Raw genomic sequence first — 21725 nt, forward strand, 5'->3', positions numbered from 1 at the left:
TTAGGGAATCGTAGAAGCATTTGAGGGCGCCACGTGGCCCACGAAATATAATCCTGAAAGGCTGTGAGGCTTTTGCCCAGTACTGGGACTCAGTGGGCTAGATAAAACATACGAATTCACTAATCGACTTTTTCTTCAGTTCACTTTTTTCTGACATATTCGTGCTTACGTTTGTTTCTTTAGAGAGTTACTATAGAAATATATTTTGCAAACAACGCTTTTAAATTCTACAAGTCATGATTGGTAATAATTAGCTTTATTACCTAATCTAAGTAAAAGTTTTTTTTACGTTTTGTTTCACTTATCATTTGGTCAGTTAACGCAAAATTGTAGGCCAATTAATGGAATGGATTTATTTATCCAGACACACATGCACATAATTATCCCCACATGACAATCTAACCGAACAAAGTATAAAATAATTTCAAACCTTCATTCATACATTCGTGTTGTTACTTAAACCACGTTTAAACATAAAACTAGTTCAATCTTGACATCCTGTTCCTACATAATCACAGCACTCGAATTTATCCCGTTTAGCTGGTAGCAAAAAGTTTTGCTTGCAAACTTCTTTACCCTATCGTTTTCCCGGTTCGTTCCCGGTTGTTTCCCGGTTTGGTATCAAACTAGGCGAACTTATGTCCGAGTAGCATCCGTGTAACCTGATTGTTTGATGTTACGATGATTTCTTTGTAACTGGCCTTCTACTGACGTGCTTAGGAATGAGTAAATGACGTAAGGGAAAGTAGGACCGAAAGCACTGTCAAATGACAAAAGAGGTTTCCACTTTTTTCAATGTTTTTCACCTATCTATAACAATTTTTTAGAGTTATTGTTTTTGGAGTTTCTTGTGGTCAGGCCGTTTGGACAATTGATTTTGGATGCTTTAGAGAAACTTGTACAGTTTCTATAGAACGCTATAGATATACATCAATAGCGTTCGAATTAAACGTTAAGCTATTTTTATTTCCATTTATTCCATCTTTACATTTTCTATTTCTGATTCCACTTTGCCTCCGAAGCTCGGAAAAGGAAAATAAACAGCAAAATAAATAGATGTAAATGCATCAAAGTTTAAAATAATTTCTTCCTTCTAAACAAACATACTGTAAAGATCCATTCGTGTGCTCCAAAGTTTAATTTAATCAGAGTAAAATGTTTCATGAACTGGCAAGGTAGCTTGTTCCAACCATCTCTAAACTTTGAACAGTGCTCAGGGCATTCACCACGATCTCCCGATACACAACCGTAATTGTTGTAAGAGCAGGACGGAGTTATATACAATGAGTTTCGTCTCGCTTCCGCACACGTAGCCAACCTCCTTCAAGAGTCCGTCGTACAAGGCCAGTATACCAGAGTCCACTTCAAACTTGAGTTTTCAACGTGATGATGAACTATGCAGACATTTAATTGAAATTTGAATAAATAAGTTTGTTTTGATTGTTTAGGGTTGTATAGACCGTTTTGTTTCGAAAACATTTTGTTTATGAATTCAACAAGCATCTGAATTTATTTCTGTAGTCTGTATATTTAAGGACTGGCTTACGAAGAAATTAAAAATGTTAGGTATCGTTCATATCTTAAGAACCCGGTCAAGTACGAGTCGGTCTCGCGACGTTGGTTGGCTTGTCATTGTTAACCTCACAAAGATAAAATAATATGCACAAAAATATGTGATACATAAAATATATGGCCATGACTTGATGTCAACAAATAGTATTTGTTGTTATAGCCTCGAAACAAGTCACGAGGTCCAGCATGGTAACAAAAGGACGAATACTCAATCATAGGGTAATGTTTTCACCCTTTCAGTACGGGACCCTACAAAATGCTTACACTGTATGAAATTGTAGATTTAATTTTTACGCACAAGACACTTCTTTTTAATTTTATTTCGATGTCATTGGATACATTTACAGAATATTCACACACCAATCTTAAAAATGAAATAAATGTTTTGAAGTTACTTGTAGCTTCTTCATTTGAATATTTTTGAAAGGTCTTCGTCAATTTTAACTTAAACCTTTCTAAATAAATAAATCTTTGACGATAAATATTAAATAGCACTAGTTATTTATTGTCCAATTAATAAGACACTGTGACACTTTATTAAAATCTAAGTAAACAAATTCTAATCTAAACCTAATTAAATTATCTACGAATACAAAGTAGCGAATAGATTTAACTTAATCATAATAAACATTACACTAACATCAGATTAATTAATTCAACTAAAACGAAAACGAATGGCCGTAAAAATAAAATTTATTTAAAAACAAAAGGTTACATCAAATTAAAATCTAAGTTATACCTAACTTAAACACGGTGGATGTTTTCAAACAGCTGTCTTTGTTCTGTCAAGTTATTATTTAAAAAAATATTTACTTAAGCATTAATATAACAAAATTAATTGCTTATTGTGTTAGTTTCTATGTCTATTTGTATATGGTAGCCTCCTCTTCTTCTTTCTTGACGGCTTGGATGAGGACCATTGACATGACTGCATTCACAACCTGTAAAAGATATTAATTTATAAAATACTTGTGATTTGAGCGTTTGTCTGGTGGTCTGGTGTTTATTATGCATTAGTTACTGCATAATAATATAGTTAAACTCTATAGATGTTTTATCACATTTCAGTATTTCACGGTTATAACCGATTCAAACTATGATATAGAAGCTTCAGGTTATGAAAGTTTATTAGTATAAAGTAATTCTTAACCTTTAAAACATTATGTTTATAGTTTAATATGCAGAAACAACCATTTCAAATTAATACAGCGAAACATTCAAAATTCAGATAGGACTCGAACCTCAATCGTGGCTCGACGCGCTAGTCGCTTTGCCATCTAATCCAACAAAATCACTGGCCAAAAGTCCATAATAGTTTTTTTTTATATTAACAGTTTTGTAATAGCTTGTCCTACATACATAATACATGTCAACGTTGACAGAACCAACAAACTTAAAAAAGTGAAAAAAACCTTACCGTTTTAATTATGTTCGAGTATTCGTTGATCGATAATGCCAAGAAAATTCAATTTCATTTTCAGATGTGACCGATCAATTAACTAATTACGTCATACTACATACGTCGTTTGAATATTTAAATCAGTAATTACAGACAATTTTATAAAGACCTGTGTTTGCTATAATCCTACTAACAAGTAAGAAGCTTTTAACATAAAATACCAGGTCACAGAACCGAAGAATATTTAAACTTATTTACCCCAGTTGAGTATTCTGGTGTAATAACACTATGGAACTTTCTGGAAACTGTTATGTTAATATAATTATATAATGTCAGCGCAATTCCACCTCTCGTAGTTAAGATGCTCGAAACTCATTATGATGTAACGACCGGCGTGTCCTGGATATTTCGGTTTTACGAGTACATTATTTAAGACTAGATGTCAGCGTCTTTTATTTTATAAGTTCTATAAAGTATGACTCTTGCTTCTTTATCTGTCTTTTTCACTTTGAAATTTAATTAACGTTCTTAAGGCATTAGTGAGTAGTCTAATGTCAAATCGCAATAAATAGTCATAATTTGTTGCAATTTACCCTCAATGTGAGATCCATAAAATAGGTAATACGTAATTTCTTCTTCTTTTAGCTGGCAAAAGCAAAAACTGTTAAAACGAAATATTTTGGCAATACTTTTTTGAATATTTCCCAAAGATTTAGATTCACTATTTCAGAGTACACTTTTGCCTTAAATTCAGTACTTACAGAAATCATGCAGGAAGCAAGCACGATGCCAGCCAACCATCCGGTCTTGCCTTCAAGGTACCAGGTCAGCTCGTCAACACAGCCGTGGAAGTAAGCGTTACCGGTGACGGAGTCGCGGCATTCGGAGGGTAGAGGCTTGTTCATGTTGATGTAGTCCATTGAACCATCAGCACCGCAGCATCCAATCTAGAAAAATATTCTTATTATTAAAATGTGACTTAAACAATAATAATTTCAGCCTCATCGTACAGATGTCCTCGTTCAGTCGAAAATAAAAAAAAACTCGACAAATTTTAGTATCGAAATACTAAAAGGGATAGTCTGGTTTGGTCTGCTAAAATTAAAAAAAAAGAGTTCTTTAAGTAGTTGTCTAAAATGCAACTTTATACAAATTCAAAAGAGAGCTGCTTTACACTGAAATTTGATATCTCGTTTTCCTTCTCTCAAAGGTAATGGACTCCAGGTCCGAACACGGGTATGTCATAATAGTACTGTAGGTACGCTTTTTAAAGATTGGTTTTTCAGCTATGTCTGTTAACAAGGTTACAGTTACACGTGAGACCCAAGTACTATCAATTCATTGATTTTGAGTTTGAGTTTAAATTGATAGAAGACCCTGATGCCGTATATCGACGGGTTCGTTTGCTCTCCGTTCGACGAATGCGTTTCGGTGTTTGCTTCGTTAGATGTTCTGGTTTTGTAATACGTTTTTCTAGTCAAAGCTTGACGAGAGAAAAATCACAGCCTACATCCTATTTTTGAAAACAATCGAGAGATGTAAAAAATGTGTGATGTATTTGTAGATTTGGTTTAGGTTAGTTGGTAATCGGTTTTATAATAGTTATATGACTACTTATAATAATATGGTCTTTTTTGCTGAGTCAATTTTGAATCAGACTAACGACAGGTGAGAATTCCCTGATAATTGGCTTAAGAAAAACAAATTGCCGGAAAAATTCTTCACCCATATTTGCATACAATGGCACGACGTACACATGACAGACGGCCTTAATAATAGGGTAGTTGTGTTTTTACCCATTGGGTACGTTCTTCAAAAAACACTGCAGTACTTACTCCTTCTTGCACCATCCTAAGGATCTCCCGGCTACCTTCGTGTTGAGGGTTGTTCATCAATCGCACGATAACATCCCTGATGAGAGGCTGGATGCTAGAGTCATAGGTGGAGAAGTCCAGAACAACGCAAGCACCGATTAAGCCGAACACAAATATAGCTATTTGTGATGCTATATACTGAAAAAAAAAGATGGATTGATTATATGAAGGTTTTTCTACAGAGATTATTTGGAAAATGTAAGGTAAGGTGAGGTAATGGAATTACGGTTAAAGATATTTTATTTCTCAAAAGAATTACAAATTCACTTATAGAGAAAACATATGTTAGTGCAAAGCAATTTATCCACCAGCAAGCGTAGATAAAAACTATAACAAAAAAAAGAATGTATCTTAAAACTAACATCACAAAGTACTTTCACATAATATAAATACATTAAGCACGACAATTAAATAAAACAGCAAACAAATTAGAAGAAGGTAGGTTACATTCAAGAAATACCACAAAAGTGCGATGAGGGTAGGGTACAATTTAATAGATGTTGCGTGTTTACTAAGGCCTACGACACAGTGCAGAAATTAACCGATTTATACATTATTGTTGTTATGAGTTAGTAATATTAATTTATACATTTACATGCGTACGTTTTATGTTTGTTGAAATGAGGACAATCATTATTTACTATTATTGTGATTTTTTTTTTTATTTTTTTTATTTTTTTTTTTTATTCTACTGGTAGTGTACTCTCGTTTAATATATATTTCTTTAACGTTTTCTTATAAATATTTGACGATTTGATTTCTTTTATGTCTTTAGGTAGCTTATTATAGAGGTTGGCCCCTTCATACATAATATTTCTCTTTCCATATTTGGTTGGGAATTACTTTTTTTTGTTGTAATAATTATTATGTGCGAAACAAAATAGTTTTAAAGACAAATAACTAATCTGATACATATTCGTAACAAATTAGTATTAGCAAGGAGACTACGACTAAGGACGAGAAAAAATAATTTTCGTTAAAAACTATTGGGTTCCAATTTCATTACTTACCATTCGAACTTATAAAAACTCATTATAAAACCTGCCACACAATATCGAAATAAGTGAAAAATACATAATTTTCTAAAACTTACCGCATACAATAGTTTAACATTTTCCATGAGAGCTGATCCGCAACCAAGGAAAGCCACGACCATGATACCAAGAGACGCAATAAGGATGATGTAGACTCCGATAAAGTATTTCTGGAGCTCTAAGATCTTCATCCACTCGTTAAATCCTGGTTCAACGCAAATCCAGAGGCACAGAGCGAATATGGAGACGCCGAACAACTGGAACAGAAAAACGTTCAAGCTTAGAGGAAAAATCTTTGTGTTTTAGATAAAGACATACAAATTATACACACACTTAATTATATACATACATATCATGTATATCATAACTGTAATACGTGTAATGTTATTGTTATTTAATAAATTATTTTCGGCTCTGTAATCTGCATTGTACGACTTTTTGTGTCAGTACTTTAAAACAAAAAAAATATATTTTTTGTCAATTTAATTCAAGTAATTATTACTGGAGATAATCTTAACAAGTTCAAATGGTTTTATGTAAAATATATAATTCTATAGTTATTAAATTATTTTACAAGTTTATAAATTTGTAAAACTCGGTTCTACGAAATGATAGTGAAGTGAAAACAAGCATATTATTGAGGTTGGTTAATAACATAATATTTCATTTAATTTTAAACATAAATTTCAACATTCGATACTAAAACCTGTAATGCAATTTGAATAACAACCGCAATATAATTAATTCTGTTTCTGGTTAAGTAAACACAGTTAAAGAAGTTTCCAAGAAATAGAGCACTAACATTTCATTGCCCTTTACCACGGTGCTAAACCCTTTTGCAGCGTTCTGTTTGAGTCGTTACCAACACACATTCACTGAAGCACTTGTCAAGAATGTTATGTTTATTATTCATAGTGTGTGATAATGGTACAGGGGTATTAGCTGTTTCAACTTCTAATAGCTACAACGGTATTGTGGTAAAGAACAATGGTAGAATTGTTAGATGCCTAGTATTTACTAGAGAAGTAAAAGAATCTTTAAAAAAAAATCTGCGCAAAAATCTCTCTGATTCCAAAATAGGTAATTCGCTTTTCATGAATGATAATATTATTAAATTTAACTGCAATACTTATGTTATAAGTACAATACTATGTTATAAATAGTGACCAACATAACATAAATCTTAACAAGAAACATCAAACGAACAAAACTATCAATAAAAACAAAACTTAAGTAATACGCATCGTTCTAATATTCCGATAAAACTAAGATAAAACAAGCAATAGATAAGTTGCGATCTAAAAGTTTTACAATCTCATTAATGCTGGGGGGAGTCGTCAACCTTTAGACGAAGCCAGTAAGATCCACAGATCACAGGCTTTCTTATAATAGCCGTGTTTTTGTCTTCCAAATAGCCAGAGATAAAGCCAGGGGCTATTGTCTGAGTAATATTTACCCTACCTACATATATCTGTGTACAAGATAGAGATGTTATTTACACAATGTAGGCGATCGATGTTATCGAAACAGTAATTTCGAGTTTACGACTCTACTTTGTTGCGTTGCTAAGATATTAATGATAATTATTTAATGTTTGTTTATGATTTGTGTAATTTTCGTTGAGAGAATGTTTTGAGTTATGTTTTATTTGCGAGACAAATACGTTCCTGCGCTGTTACTTAGCCCGCACTAGATGCGGTGGAAATACCTCTAAGCGCAGAACATTTGCCGACAGACAAGTTTGATAACAGTACAAACATTCGGTCCGAATTGAAATCAAACTTCATTCACATTAGGTTATTGCACACTGTACGTGAACAGGACGAAAGGGGACGGGACGGGTTCAATAGACGGGAAACAAACGCTTACACTTGTTTTGCTATTCGTACGTTCGTTTTGTCTCCATATGTCCAAACGAACTTGTTTCCTTTCTCCGTCGCGTCGACGCCGCGTCAGGCCTTTTATCATCCAGTAAGTAAAACAAATTTGGCCGCATGTATCCCGTGACAGTGTTACTTATTCAAACTTTAACAATATTTAACCTTCTTTGTTATTTTGTTTGTGTTTGCTCATGGGACGTGATGAAATTGGTCGGTTGTTTAAATAAAAGAATTACTCCTAGTGAAAACTTATTAATTTTGCGTAATATATAATTTGGAAGAAATGATGCCAGGCTAAAATGGGATTGGTCGTGTCACGTCAGCCTCCCGGCAGTACAGTGGCCTCTGAGAGTAGGGTACCATACAAGGGCGGGGGAACCAGCTGATGGACAGCGCGACCGTGATCGGCCACGTGGGCTGGTTCCAAGTGGCCCAGGGTACTAAATCATGCAGAGATTTAGCGAGGTATGTGCCCAGTCGTGGAAAACAGTGTTTCTGAACTATAAATATATACTTCACTGAATATTTTTTATTTTCAGGCCAGAAAGAAAACAGTTTCTTATTAACATTATCTTGTTATTTGCGAAAGGAACAGACATGAATAAGTATACAATGTTCGGAAAATATGTAAATGTATTATTTACAAAAGGAGCATATTTCAGAGACTAGGTACTAAAGATTAATGGATGTGTGTGGATAGAAGAAAAAATGGTCAAGTGCGAGTCGAATTTGCGACACTTTGGGTTCCGTAGAATGACGCAGAAGAAACTGAAATTTGAAAAAATAATCATTTGTATCCAATTCTGTAGTAACGTGTTGCAATAAAGAATATTCTATCCATCTAATCTTTCATGACCGTACCAACAACGGTTCTTTAACCTTCGGTTTTAGTTATAGCAGCAACGAAGTCATCTGTGAAAATATCAACTATCTACTATTACCTAATAATTGTCTATCTGCACGGTTCACGATGCAGCCTTCCGATAGACAGACATTAGAGCCTTAGAATCAGGAGTCCGTTTTTTCTTTTAGAAACGGTACCCTAAAAACTATTAAGGTAGGTATCATAGTCCTAGCAAACATGGCGTCTACACAATCTGTAGGAGCGAGGAACAGAGAACTGGAGCATAACCACGCGTCATTATACTTTGTCTGCAAAAAGCGCTGTCGAGACAACAGTACGTTCGCAATCCATTAGTATCCCGCCAAATGACGCGGAAAGTTGACTTGTACGTTTGTTGCGAGAATCAGTGACTGGATAGCCCAGTGGTGTAGGTCACCGATATAAACATACTGGGAGAAACGTGTCGCGTGTTCAATCCTCGCTTAGAACAAATCTTGGTGTGATCCACGAATATTTTTGGTCTGTGTTTGTGCATCTTAATTAAGTGTGTGCCACAAGTATTAAAAATTGATATTGACTATCATGAGAATTATTCATTATATTAAATGAGCCGAGTTCGACACGCGCCTCCGCCGCGTCAGCTCATGATTAAGGACTCCGGTTGAGTCCGAAACTAGTCGGGCGATATTGATAAATACGCGTGAGTAAACTGTTGCATCGTTTAATGAAGTATTAAGGTCCTTTGTGACATTTTTCTAATAAATAAATGATATATTTTGCATTTATATGGAATACTAAGGCCAATGTAAGCAATGGTAATTACCAATCTGTAAAAGCGACTAACTATTAGAACATTGCTGTTTATAGACTACTCCTCTCAACAGTATAGCTTTTTAACTGTTATTTTTCACTGCTATTTTAATAGCGAGAAACTAATTAAAGACTTAAACTTAAAGTATGTTGGCTATCATAAACTCGAGGCAACTGTAAGTTAAGTGAGAATTTTTTAAATAGATAAAAAGTTAAGTAAGCTTCATGATTGTAAAAAGTTTCGAAACAGATCATCTACAAAGTGCCTAAGAACAACAAAATTGTTTCTTCTTTCACAGTTTAAGTTTTTATCTTCTTGGATTATCTAAGTTAATTGCGGAGAAAATGTCTAGATTTTTTTGGGATGTCGGATTTTACTTTTTGGTTTTCTAACTTAAATCGTGTTTTCGAAAAGGAATACTGATTACAGGCTTAAGGATTATCTAGCAACCTATCTTAGAATAGACCAAAAACGTACAAAAAATAGAGGAATTTTGGTTTACTGTCTGAATTACTGTTTTTTCTGAAGTAAAATCATAGGTCTAACTAAATAATGATTTCACATATAAAACAGATAGCGAAAAATAAACGAGATTTAGCTACATTTAAAGAAGATAGATTCAATAGATACGCAGGTCTAGACTTAGACTCACATAAACTAGATACAATCTTATTTATAAACTAGTCCATAAAATAGGTTAGCTATAACAAGGTCCAATTGTAGTTCGAAAGCAATTGCGTCAAGACAATGTTTATTGAATTAATACGTCCTCTGGCCTGTACTACAAGTTTTTATAACGAAACTGAACTGTGAAATAAAAAGCACAAAATTCGTTGTGAGAGCGAGACAGCGCTCTACACTGCACGTAGCGCCGTCTCTCTCCAACAACGATGTCAGTGTTCTTAAAAGTTTATGGTAAGTGCGTTGGACTTCAACGAACTGTATTTTGATTCAAGAAATAATGTTATGAGGTCTTTTATGACGAAACTTTGAGAATGTATCGAAAATGTATGTGACGGCTATAATAAAAAGCTGATAAAAAACATTGTAGGAGGTTCATATTATCTGTATCATAAAACTATTCTTTTCAGATATATTATGAGGACAAAGTAGTCTTACAGATTTCGATAATTTGACTTTGGTGTTCTTGGGAATTACAATAAAGTACATATATATTTATGTACGTCTAATATTTATATAGTTTTAACAATTTGATCTGGTCATTCTTTAAACAAACAAAAAATTGAGTATTAATTGTATAAGAACATAACCTGTTTTTTCAGACAGACACATAGTCGTACGTAGTTAAATAAATCTGAGTGTTTGTGAAAAACAATGTTTAACAAAAGTTTCGCTACGCTTACTTAAAAGAAAAGTAGAAAATCATCATATAAAATGAAAAATAAATCGTTAGTATTATTTGACCGTTAGCCCAAAGTGTATTAAGAGTAATGACTCGTCGTCTCAAGGAATTCAGAAGGTAAAAAAAAATTATAATCGTAAAATGAAACAGAATCTGAAACGTAACGAAAAACAACAAAACACCCCTCTTAAACAACCACAGAACAATCTTTTTTCTTAATATAGAGACCACTAAAAAGACATTTACATAAAAACACAGTATTTATATCAGAAAATGGTGCCACAGCGACAGTCGTCCGCGGTAAGGTAATAAACGTGGGCACGATGTAAATTTCATATTATTTATATTCATTTAGGTACAAACGAATTCAGTTATACGTTTTGTAATCGCGCCAGAACTACGTCAGGTTTTACTCTTTTTAGAGAGTAAAAAGACGCCATTTTTGGAACGTTAAAAATTTATAGGGTCGTAAAAACTCACGCAGCGCACGGTCTCATGCCAGAAGTGGTTCTAGGTACGAATATGGCGTTACTTTGTAACATATTTACGTAAGTGATGAGTTGGAAATTATTACGTGAATATTAATTAGGTAAAGCAGTTATCGATTTTTGGATGAATCGTAGAAAAATACATAAGTTTCTTGGATATTTGATAACGGTTACTCACGCGTATTTATCAGATTAGCTTGACTAGTTTAGGATCTCACCGAGGTCCTAAATCGTGAGCTGCGTCCAAGCTGTCGCGTATTCTAGTAGTAGTAGTAGAGAGTGAGTAATTGTGAATATATCATGTACGCTGCTAATACCAAAGTGCTCTGAAATATCTGCTGTTTGACTTGGAATGACAATAACAGTTTATTTCTAGGTGGAATCGTGTGTCTCGTAATGAATTCGCGTGATCCACAGCAATATGCCAGTAACACTATCAGTTTTATGATAACCATTCTGATAATCATAACATAGAAGGGTATACTAATGAAAAAAAAGGAACAAAATAGGTTGTTAGTAGAGCTAGCAAAAGAGAACCCGACGAGTGCAAGTTTGACTGATCGCACAACTGCTCAGAGTTCATAGACGTACGGACTGACAACGGAGTTTTAGTAATAGGTTGCCGTTTTTACTCTTTTACAAACAGTACAAAATATTCTCAGAATTATGAAATTCATGATTGAAAATGCAAACAAATAGCAAACCTGAAACTCAACACACCACCTTCCTACTGAGAATTACGTCCCTATTTTTCGTCTACACTTAACCACGACCGAGCTCAAACCTTTATAGAGCGCAAAAAAACTATTATTTCGGTCGCAGTGTCCCGGTTTTCCACGGTAACAGCCGTCAGTCCCGGTTCCCATTGTATCTCCTTCGAGACACCTGCAAAGCTGGAATAATAAAGAGTTTTACAACGTTTCAAAATGGGACTTTTTCTCGCAATTCAACCGCAACGTGCACTTAAGGGATTTGAATATCTTATATGGTACGTTTTATCTGTTCCACGCAACTCCCCGTTGAATGAATTCGTCTCAGCGTTTTAAGTTCTTAAACAATTCTTTTAACGTTTGGGGTAAGTCAAATCGGAAACACTATTCATTGATATTTATCGTTCCTGAATATTTGATGGTGGAAAAGCGAAGAGGAATGTTTGCTTCCCAAAATCATAGAGTTTGCCCCTTTTATCACAATAACCGGGAAACAAAAGGTTTACAAAAATAGGGAAATTCTTTCACGCTAGACGAAGCATTCTTTTATTTTGTACTCACGTGTTTTTAATAAAAATTTAAGCCAGTTTATTTGTTTACGCCAAAAATATTTTAAAACTATTTTAGTAATGTACCTGCCATTTTAAATTCTGAATTTTATGAAAAGTTTGTACTGCATTGTGATATGCTGTGAAAAAAAAGAGATCGCTGATATCATGCAAAAAATAAATATATTTTAGTAACAGATCAGTTTGCTTCGTTGAGTCGTTTTATTTTCATTTCAAAAATGACTGACTTCTTGCTTAACTAGATAAAAGAATTAATAGATTTAAAAATCTAAAAACCCACTTTTCTAAATGTCACTCCAATGAAATTGTATCAAAATCGGTCCATCCGTTTTTATAGGTGTAATTTGCATTGTTATTGGGTTTGAAGCTACTCTGAAAATTTCTGCATGCTAGCTTATCGGGAACATATAAAAACGTTTTAAAATAGAGATAGAAACTAGAAAAAATTAAGCACAATTTAGAAAAACAATAAAACGATCACGCGACCCTCTATTTTATTATTAATATTTATTTAGAAATACATCATCTTTAGAACCTTAAATGTCTTTCATTATAAAACTCACTCTCCTTCTGAAGTAAAAAAATACATTTAAAAGTGAGTATACAGCATACAATTAACGAAACAAGAGTAGACTAGTTCGTTCTACGTTCCACTAGTTGATGTAAGTTGAGTAGAAAATTCGAGGAACGAGTTTTTCTTTTCATTTCCCGGTTCGTGTAAAGCTTTTAATTTGTCTGTCGTTATGCAAACCCTAAGTCTATAGTTGTTTACGTTTTAAATCTATGAATGTAGAATAAGGTTAATATTTTCAAAGATTTGGGCAATTTCTTAAAGTATCTATTTATTTATACTGGCCTGTTGGTCTGGTGGTTAGTGGCCCTGCCTGACCGGATGTCGAAGGTTCGATACCCACCAAGGACAAATGTTTGTGTGATGAGCACGATCATTTGTTCTGTGTCTGGGTGTAATTTATCTATATTATGTATGTATTTAGAAATATATATGTATGTTTATCAGTTGTCTAGTACTCATAATACAAGCTTTTGCTTAGTTTGAGATTAGATGGCGTTGTGTGAAAAAAAATGCCGCTATACCGCTATTTATGTTTTAAATGGTGTTTGCACATAACAAATAATAATCAGGATTAGATGTAGAGATTAAATACTTATTGCATCGAATTAAGTTTGTTTTTCCTTTGTTCACGAAATGATATTTCATTATTTAACTGTAATCATTTATAGCTATTTAAGAGCAGTTTAAAAAGTGATATCTAAACGGGGATAGTTAAACAGTGCTTATATTTTTTTGTTATGATACAATTACTTTTACAAAAGAACTTTCTTTTGTAAGTTAAATTTGTAAAGCTGACAATATAAAATGTAGAGTATTTTTTTTGACAAAAGACAAAAATTAAAGTAAGAATTGAAGTAAGAATTAAATTAGTATTACTTTTAAAAAAGAAAATCCCAAAGATATATTTTTATTAAATCTTGTAAGTTTTATAGGCTAAGCTGGTTAAGCTAACGATAATATTGCGTAAAGTGATTAAAGAATGTGACTCTTTGTAAAACAGATTTTTAACAGAACAAATTTTAAAGTATTATAATAGAACCTCTAGTTTTAGTCTGTGACCGCGGTAACTTCGTTTGTTAAGTTATTTGCAGTTAGCTAGTGAAAGCCGTATTTAATTATAATCCTACACAAATACAAAGAAAATCTCCTTATGCCTATTTAAATTATTCAATTTTAAAACCCGAAGTACGCCAGATCAGTAGTTGTAGATTAGGCATGTTAGCTATTAGGTAACGTGACTATCCGTATGTGGAGCATGCTATGTTAGCAGTAAACACAAAGCCGTCCCAAAACATCCTAACTTACCCAGAATTCACGAACCTTTCAGTTTTCACCTACTCTCCAAAAGGGCGGTAAATTCTGACTAATTACAAACTATTACATCTCTCCAAATATCGGCCGTCGGCCATCGGCGAAACTTGTAAAGTTTTTGATAAATAAACAGGCGAGGTTATCAAAGCCTGTTACCGCCTCAGGAAGTTTCATCTTAGCCAAACTTGAACTGTTCAAAACAGCGGATACTATGAACCTTAAATTGGAACTAATTTTGCAATTCGCTATCTTGAAACTGTAAATAGTAACTCAGAAAATACAGTTCTAATAGAATTACATTGAAGTTAATCAAACGATTAAGTCCAAAAACTTCGAATTAAGTAAGAAGATTTTAAATGAAATCTCAAAACGAAAGTAAGAAATAATAATTTATGTATGAAAAAAAACATTTTTCATTCAACAGTCAATCAAGAAGCTATACTTTTTACTGTCTAATGCTGGACATAGGTTTCGTCTAAGTTACAAAAGTACACCGGTCCTCCGCCTTCCGCACTCTATCTGAGCCAGCTACAGCTTATCGCATTGCAAATAAATTCACAGAAACCATCAATAATATTTTACTACTATCAATGACTATCATATTTGGGTCGCGAGATCAAAGAACAATAATTAAAATCAAATGCACTATTTCATCCACATTTAGCTTTTCTAGCAGTCGACCTTAATGTGACCTCAAATGAGAAGACTAGACTAATGACCTCGTTTAACCTCAATTAATCAAAACCAATGTGCTTCTTTTTACGGACGGTAATACGGGAACGGCTGTGGTAAAAGATGTGGGTTTTTAGATGCTTTTAATGTGCAAGGCTTCTAGAGTAATAATTAAGAGGTATTTTCTTAAAAAATATAAATGAACCAATTCAACATAAAGCAAATGTACATGTCTTTTTAAATAAATACATTTGTCAAAACACAAATGATTACAGTTAAGTAAAATTATTTCCATTAACAGTTGTCAAAATCTAGCCTTACATATGAGGGCCATCCCCACTATTTTGTCACTTATTGAATAAGCTGATACCAGATATTATTAAAAAAGGTTAATAAGCAGATACATGTCCTGTAACTATTACAAAAGGTAACCAACACTTAAATTCAATTAATTTTCACTGACCATCATTATCATAACATGATAAAAATAAATTATGATTACGTAGGTCCGCAATAAAAGCAATATAAGCAAAAGATGATCTATTTTTTCAACGCTTTAATTAATATTGCGATCCTATTTAAAAGGAAAACGAGGCAAGGCGAACACTGATGTGTTTATACAAGAAACGATTATAAAGCGTCTTCAAATCGCTTCACTTCCGCGTACCAGGGAATATTGCATTTATTAGGTGATGAACAAAATATATGCAAGTTATAATTAAGAAGAAAAAAACATGTTTGTAATTTATCTTGAATGAAAAAAAAAAAAAAAAATATTATTTATTTAATGAAGGTGTGAAACTATTTATAAAAGCAACATTTTACTTCGGTTTGCAAATTGTATGGTTGTGAAGTTTTTAAGAAGTTAACATTTCTTATCTACAGCTTTCACTCCTAAAATAATTAACATTACTGGAATTGCAGAAAGAGACGCCGCTATATGCCACGTAGCGCTGTCACGCATTTACAACGGCACTAATATTAATAGGGCGTAGTAGTAACTCATGAGGATGCTGTCAAGTATGACCTTGACATCCTAAAAACTGCAACGTTAAGTCACCAGTTAGGAATTAATTACTTTTTGAGAATAGTTGTCTACTTAAGAGCAAATAAGAACGATTTATTTCATAGTAAATGAACTGCAAAAGAATATTTGATTCCCTTTTCAACTGACTTCTAAAAGAAAGATATTCTAAATTTGCTTGTATTTTGTTTTTTTTTATGTTTTCTACTTTCTAAATACATTCACCGATTGCTTTGATTTTCCGGTAAAATAACTGTCGTTTAGAGCCAAAGAAACATCAACAAGTTTATCTTAGTCGTTGTTTTTTTTTTAAGTCTAGGTAGGTATAGTTAAGACAATATTATACAAGCTTCATAGGTCTGCAGTAACTTGACATACAATAAAAACAACAAGCGACTACTTAGTAATAAAACTCTACTTTCTTGCAATAACCCGGACTAAGTTTAATTGCTTAATCCGCTGTATTTAACGCAGATAAATGCATTCAGCAATTACGTATGTTAATAGACTCTGCTACGTACTATGTAAGTGCTGAACAATTGGGTCGCACTAAACCCGTTATGTTTGTAATAATGCCCTACAATGTATGTGAACTGTATTTATGTCAGCTACAAAGCGACTAAATTAATTGATGACGTTAATTTTGTTTGTGAAATAGCAAATTGGAAACTTGCATGTAGCTGAAATAGTATTATCGTTTTTATAGAATCCTGTAATATTGTAAAACATGAGATTTTCTCACTCCTCAGATCTCTGTATATTGTAAACAAGGTTTAAAGTCCAAGTATTAACCCAGTTCAGTAATTTTTTGCACGTTATCAACGTCATTGCTCATGTTTTACATATAAATGAGCAATTTAATGACATTAACATATAGCATAGCCTTCACATGACTTAAGGAGAAGGAATAGGATTCCATTAAGGTGGTTTTCAAGTCAGTTACAGTTACAGGGTACAGAAGGGATACTACTCCAAGGTAGAGAATATGTTCGTTTATGAATCAGAACCCATCACTCTAATAGTGGGCCAATCCAAGGAAATTAATTTGAAAGTTTCAAACATGGAGTTTGCATCAAGAATTTCAAACGTACTTCCTAGCTTTAGAGCGCTTTCCAATCATGGAGCGCCAAAGTAACCGAACATAAATCCGCAGACAGGTACAAACGCTTAAGTCTTCATCATTAATCAGAATCCAAAACCAACGAGAGCGACTTGCATTTGCATTGGCTGAAATCCAAAAGTCAATTATTCGAATTATTCGATACCAAGTTGGTAACTTCGGCAATTATTTCTTATTGCTGGAACACCTTAACGAGTGTTCAGGTGCGGTTTGAGTGACTCTTGAAGGCGAGGACTCAGTTTTTGGCGCTGCCTCGCTCTCCAATTTATAGTGAACAGCTCGGGTGATTAACGCGGGCTCGAGTGCTGCGGCTGTATATTGTTTTACGTAAGGCGCTGGTTTCATTAAAAGAAGTGAGAGAAATTGAGGTGTTTGTTTACGTATTTCAAAAATCATTTGTTTTGATCTGGAAAATATTTGCAAGGTATTTGCATTATATGCAAAATCAGGTGTTAAGAACAATTATTGTGTTTGCATAATTCGTTAGAAATGTATACTGATGTTATACATCACGTTTTAGATCTTTTGCCTGGGTATTTTACAAAATCATCCTATAAAATTACAGACAACTACATGGTGATTGTGACCAATAAAACCTAATTATAATGTTAATAATTTAAAGAGCTACAAATGTTGCAAAAATTATGCATCTTATGCTAAATGTTACTTATGCTATAAAAATTAAGGACACTTATGCAAGAACAATATTTTCAATGTTTTGATTTTCTTGTTTATTGCGTACTTAATTATTTGAATTGACTTAACCGGTCTTAACAAATACGAAAATAGACTCAAGTTGACTTTCAAATACTTAAGCTCTTGAAACGATGAAAACCAGACGAATAAATCTGATTTCAATGAATTCTATCTATAGAGTCGTATTCCAAGATATTCTAGAAATAAATTGTCTTACAGTTCAATATTTAGACAATTGATTAAACCGCAATCAGGCTTGTATTGTATACATAATCAGAAAGCACTTAACAACTTCCAATCAAAGCTGAAGTTTCTTAGGTACGTCTCTACATAGGGTAGTAATTTTTTTTTATTTTGTTGCGTATATTTTATTCTGACTTCCAGCTCTTACAAAAAAAATGTTATGATGTGACTATATTAACTCGTAAATAGATTAAACTTTTGTAATATAGCTTATCTTTAGACAACCTTAAGATATTATCAGTAGCTTCTTTAAACTGTCATGCCATAGACGATTATACTGGTTCTTTATTTGTGTGTTTTAAATTAACTGCTTTAATGAGAAATTATAATAAACAGCATGAAAGTTTACCAGCTAACTAACATCGCAAGAGCATTGCGAATCTAACTAGAAACCAGCAAAAAATTGCACAAGTATTGCTGTCAAATTTGTCAGCGTGATACTAATAAGAAAATAGAGATCAATACCGGTCAATAGTGAGTTAGATTCACTAAACCTACTGAAGATTCCGTACCAATGAAACTAAGTTGCGGATTCAATGTTCATCTATCAAATCCATAACCGAAAGAATTGTTACTTAACTTATCTTCTTATGTTAGTAATTCTTGTGATAACAGCAACGTAAAAATATTAAAACCCCATCCGTCTAGCTATTACATACTATGACTTCATGACATACGACATGACATACTATCTAGTCACAGACAGGAAAAACTTAGTAAAGTAACTATTTCTAAAAACGGCATAAAAAATCAAACATTATTTGTCAGTCAATTGTTAACGCTTCGCAAGTTACAAGATACGTGATACCTCCACTGATTGAGCACAAGTTGCGGATTACAAAGTTACGAATCCAAGATTTAGTGCGGACTATGCCACGTGTCTTTAATGTCTGTTACTTGACTGCGTAAATTATATACTTCAAGTAACTGTGGTTTGAACTTGAGTTAGACTGTCTTGATTTATTGCTGATATAACTGTTATTTCAACAAGCGGTTTGTTAATGGCGACATAAATTGTAAAGTTAATTTTTTGAAAAATTGTTTACGGTTTTCGGAATTTGTATGCTTATCTACAGCTGAATGGAACGTATTGCTAAAATATAGGAGAATATCAGATTCACAAAACAGAGACAACACTATATTTAACTGCCTAATATTGTGAAAAGGAAAACATGATTGTTAACTCAAAATAACACTGCAATGTAAACCTAGACATTCAAAAATACTTTTTAAATAATTGCTTCCCATAACAGTTATTCATTTTATAATAATCACATTTCCACATGTTTTCAACAATGCAATTATGACAAATCCAAAGATTTTCCAGGAACAAAACAAAAGCGGAACTGAAGACAACAAAATCGTATGAAATGTATTAAATTTCATGAATCATGTATGACAGCATGCATACTACTCGGAAAACAGGACAGGCTTATCAACTGATAACGCATTCTTTATGCTAGGCCCTTTATTTTAGGTTAGCTGCGATATCACACTGTAATCAATACGAATTAAATGTTCGTGACACTGTTTAGTTCGAGTTATTTTTATGTTTTTTATCTTCTAGTAACTTTGGGTTTCAAATTCTTATCATTTATAGTAAAGTAACAAATTAATTTGCACCCATTGGTTTGAATCGGACTGTATAAACATGGGAATTGCTTCTTAAAGTACAACTGTTGCATTAGTGGAAGGGAGATGGAAATATATGCGTTTCCACAACTTCAATTATTTTACTATGAAATTGAGTTGTAAGCTCTCATTTCGTTTATCCAAAACCACATTGACCTAAATACATTTTTGTAGTATAATAATCTTTGCGTCGATGAAGTTATTTTATAATAACAACATAAATCAGCGTTATGATACTATTATCATTAAATAATGTGACTAAAAAAATAATTTATTTCATGCGTGCTAGGCATTGTGCGATCATCTTTATGTCACCCTTAAATAGGTAAACTTAGACCACTGCCAACAAAAACACACGCTTTTTAGGTCACTAATCGCTATTTAATTAATTGTGTGAAGACCTTGATCTACTCAGCGCTATCAAATGAAAAAGATTTCACTTATAAGAACTGTCAGAGGTCATATTTAAAGTATTTCCATTATAAACTCCTCGCAATCCTTATCGATGTTTCTACAACTTATTTTCGTCACAATTTTTTGGACGTAATATGGTTTAGAAAAGTGCAAGTGGTATGTGAATGCAAACAACGCACCTATTGCGAGGAAATCGCACCCAAAACCTGTGTATCGCCTTGTCTCGCTTTTACAATAGCTTACCTAAAGACTGCATGGTGCTAGCACTAGACATTTTCAAATATAGAATTCTTGTAGTGAATGAAGGCATTGGAGGAAGATAAATAGACGTGGACCGCAATCGACTAAGTTAATTGGCACGAAAATACATTGAACCAAATATTCCTTTTATGAGTGAATTAAAGAAATATGACCATGTCACAATAATTTAAGGCATCGCGTGTGGCCTCTAAACGATGAGTCATAAAACCTTGTTTACACATTACTAAACTGTTACATGAAATATGTCGCGAGCTGGCAATACTGAACGAGTTTGTTGCGTGCTAATCAATTCCCATCGCTGTGACTCAAATACATAATTAAATGATAACCGAATTTACACCTCCTATTGTGTCAAGTAATACCAGCTTTCGAAACTTATAAGTACTAATTTATTCGAAGGTTCATAATAATACAGATCCAATGTACAGCGGATATTGTTTGGGAAGTACCTAAAGCATGAGTCATATTGGTTTATTTCTTCGTTCAAATTGTCCAAAGGTCACTTTAAAACAAAAGACAGTAACTGCATTGCTATATTCAAGCAAAGATTTCACAAATATGAGCTTTAAGGATGGTGATCAAAGACGTTTTTGCAGTACTCACCCATAACACGACGTTGAAGCAAAACAGCGTGTACTTGATGCAGTAGATCTGGGACTCCAGCTTCCCGGTCACCGGTCCCCGCCCTTCGCCCCTTCCAGCGCCGGCCATTTTCACTTCAAATCACTTCACACTGCAAACAAATATATCTCCAACACAAAACCGTGTTGTCCATTCACCACCTCGATCGAATCGTAACTGCTAACTTATCAGCCCTGATAAACGTTAGCTAGGTTATCTGTGTTTGCTAAGATAAAAACGTACGAAAGATAATACTTATGGTACGAATTGCCACACCTGTATTGTTGTACGCGCGTTCGTCATTGTCAGTGGGCTAAGTAAATTCCTACTCTGTAGTCATGGTGTATCGCAATCCGCTATTCTCCTTCCAAACTTACAAGCCCAATTTTCTTCGAAGGGCAAAATTCGAAATCTAGTAGATGAATAGACATTTTTTTCTCGAATAAATAAACGTCTTTCTATATTCATATAGGAGAACGATCTCGCCCATTTGAATATTCTTATTGTATCCTCATTCGTAGCGATTCTTTCCTTAGCGGTAATTTTATAAGGGTACCCGACCACGCTTATATATCAAGTCCACCGATATGGGATTCGACCGAAACGTGTTCGA

At 33.5% G+C, this 21725-nt stretch overlaps 1 protein-coding gene across 1 annotated transcript; it reads right to left on the reverse strand.

Moving 5' to 3' along the window:
- Positions 1–2247: 2247 nt before the first annotated feature.
- LOC113508511 (tetraspanin-2A) lies at positions 2248–21297 on the reverse strand. Its single transcript, XM_026891591.1, has 5 exons — positions 21095–21297; positions 5939–6136; positions 4807–4983; positions 3733–3918; positions 2248–2513 (listed from the first exon to the last, which is right to left on the reverse strand). Exons 1-5 carry the CDS (start codon positions 21200–21202, stop codon positions 2436–2438), a joined length of 747 nt encoding a protein of 248 aa, XP_026747392.1. The 5' UTR covers positions 21203–21297; the 3' UTR covers positions 2248–2435.
- Between the last annotated feature and the right edge of the window lie 428 nt (positions 21298–21725).

This window comes from Trichoplusia ni, chromosome 2 (assembly GCF_003590095.1).
Source record: "Trichoplusia ni isolate ovarian cell line Hi5 chromosome 2, tn1, whole genome shotgun sequence".
NCBI classification, from domain to species: Eukaryota; Metazoa; Arthropoda; class Insecta; order Lepidoptera; family Noctuidae; genus Trichoplusia; species Trichoplusia ni.

Excerpts from the sequence above, each read along its gene's own strand:
- LOC113508511 (XM_026891591.1), bottom strand. The coding sequence starts at position 21,202 with ATGGCCGGCGCTGGAAGGGGCGAAGGGCGGGGACCGGTGACCGGGAAG. Across the intron at positions 6,137-21,094 it reads GCTTCAACGTCGTGTTATGG|TTGTTCGGCGTCTCCATATT; the intron begins GTGAGTACTGCA and ends TTTCTGTTCCAG. Across the intron at positions 4,984-5,938 it reads ATGTTAAACTATTGTATGCG|TATATAGCATCACAAATAGC; the intron begins GTAAGTTTTAGA and ends TTTTTTTTTCAG.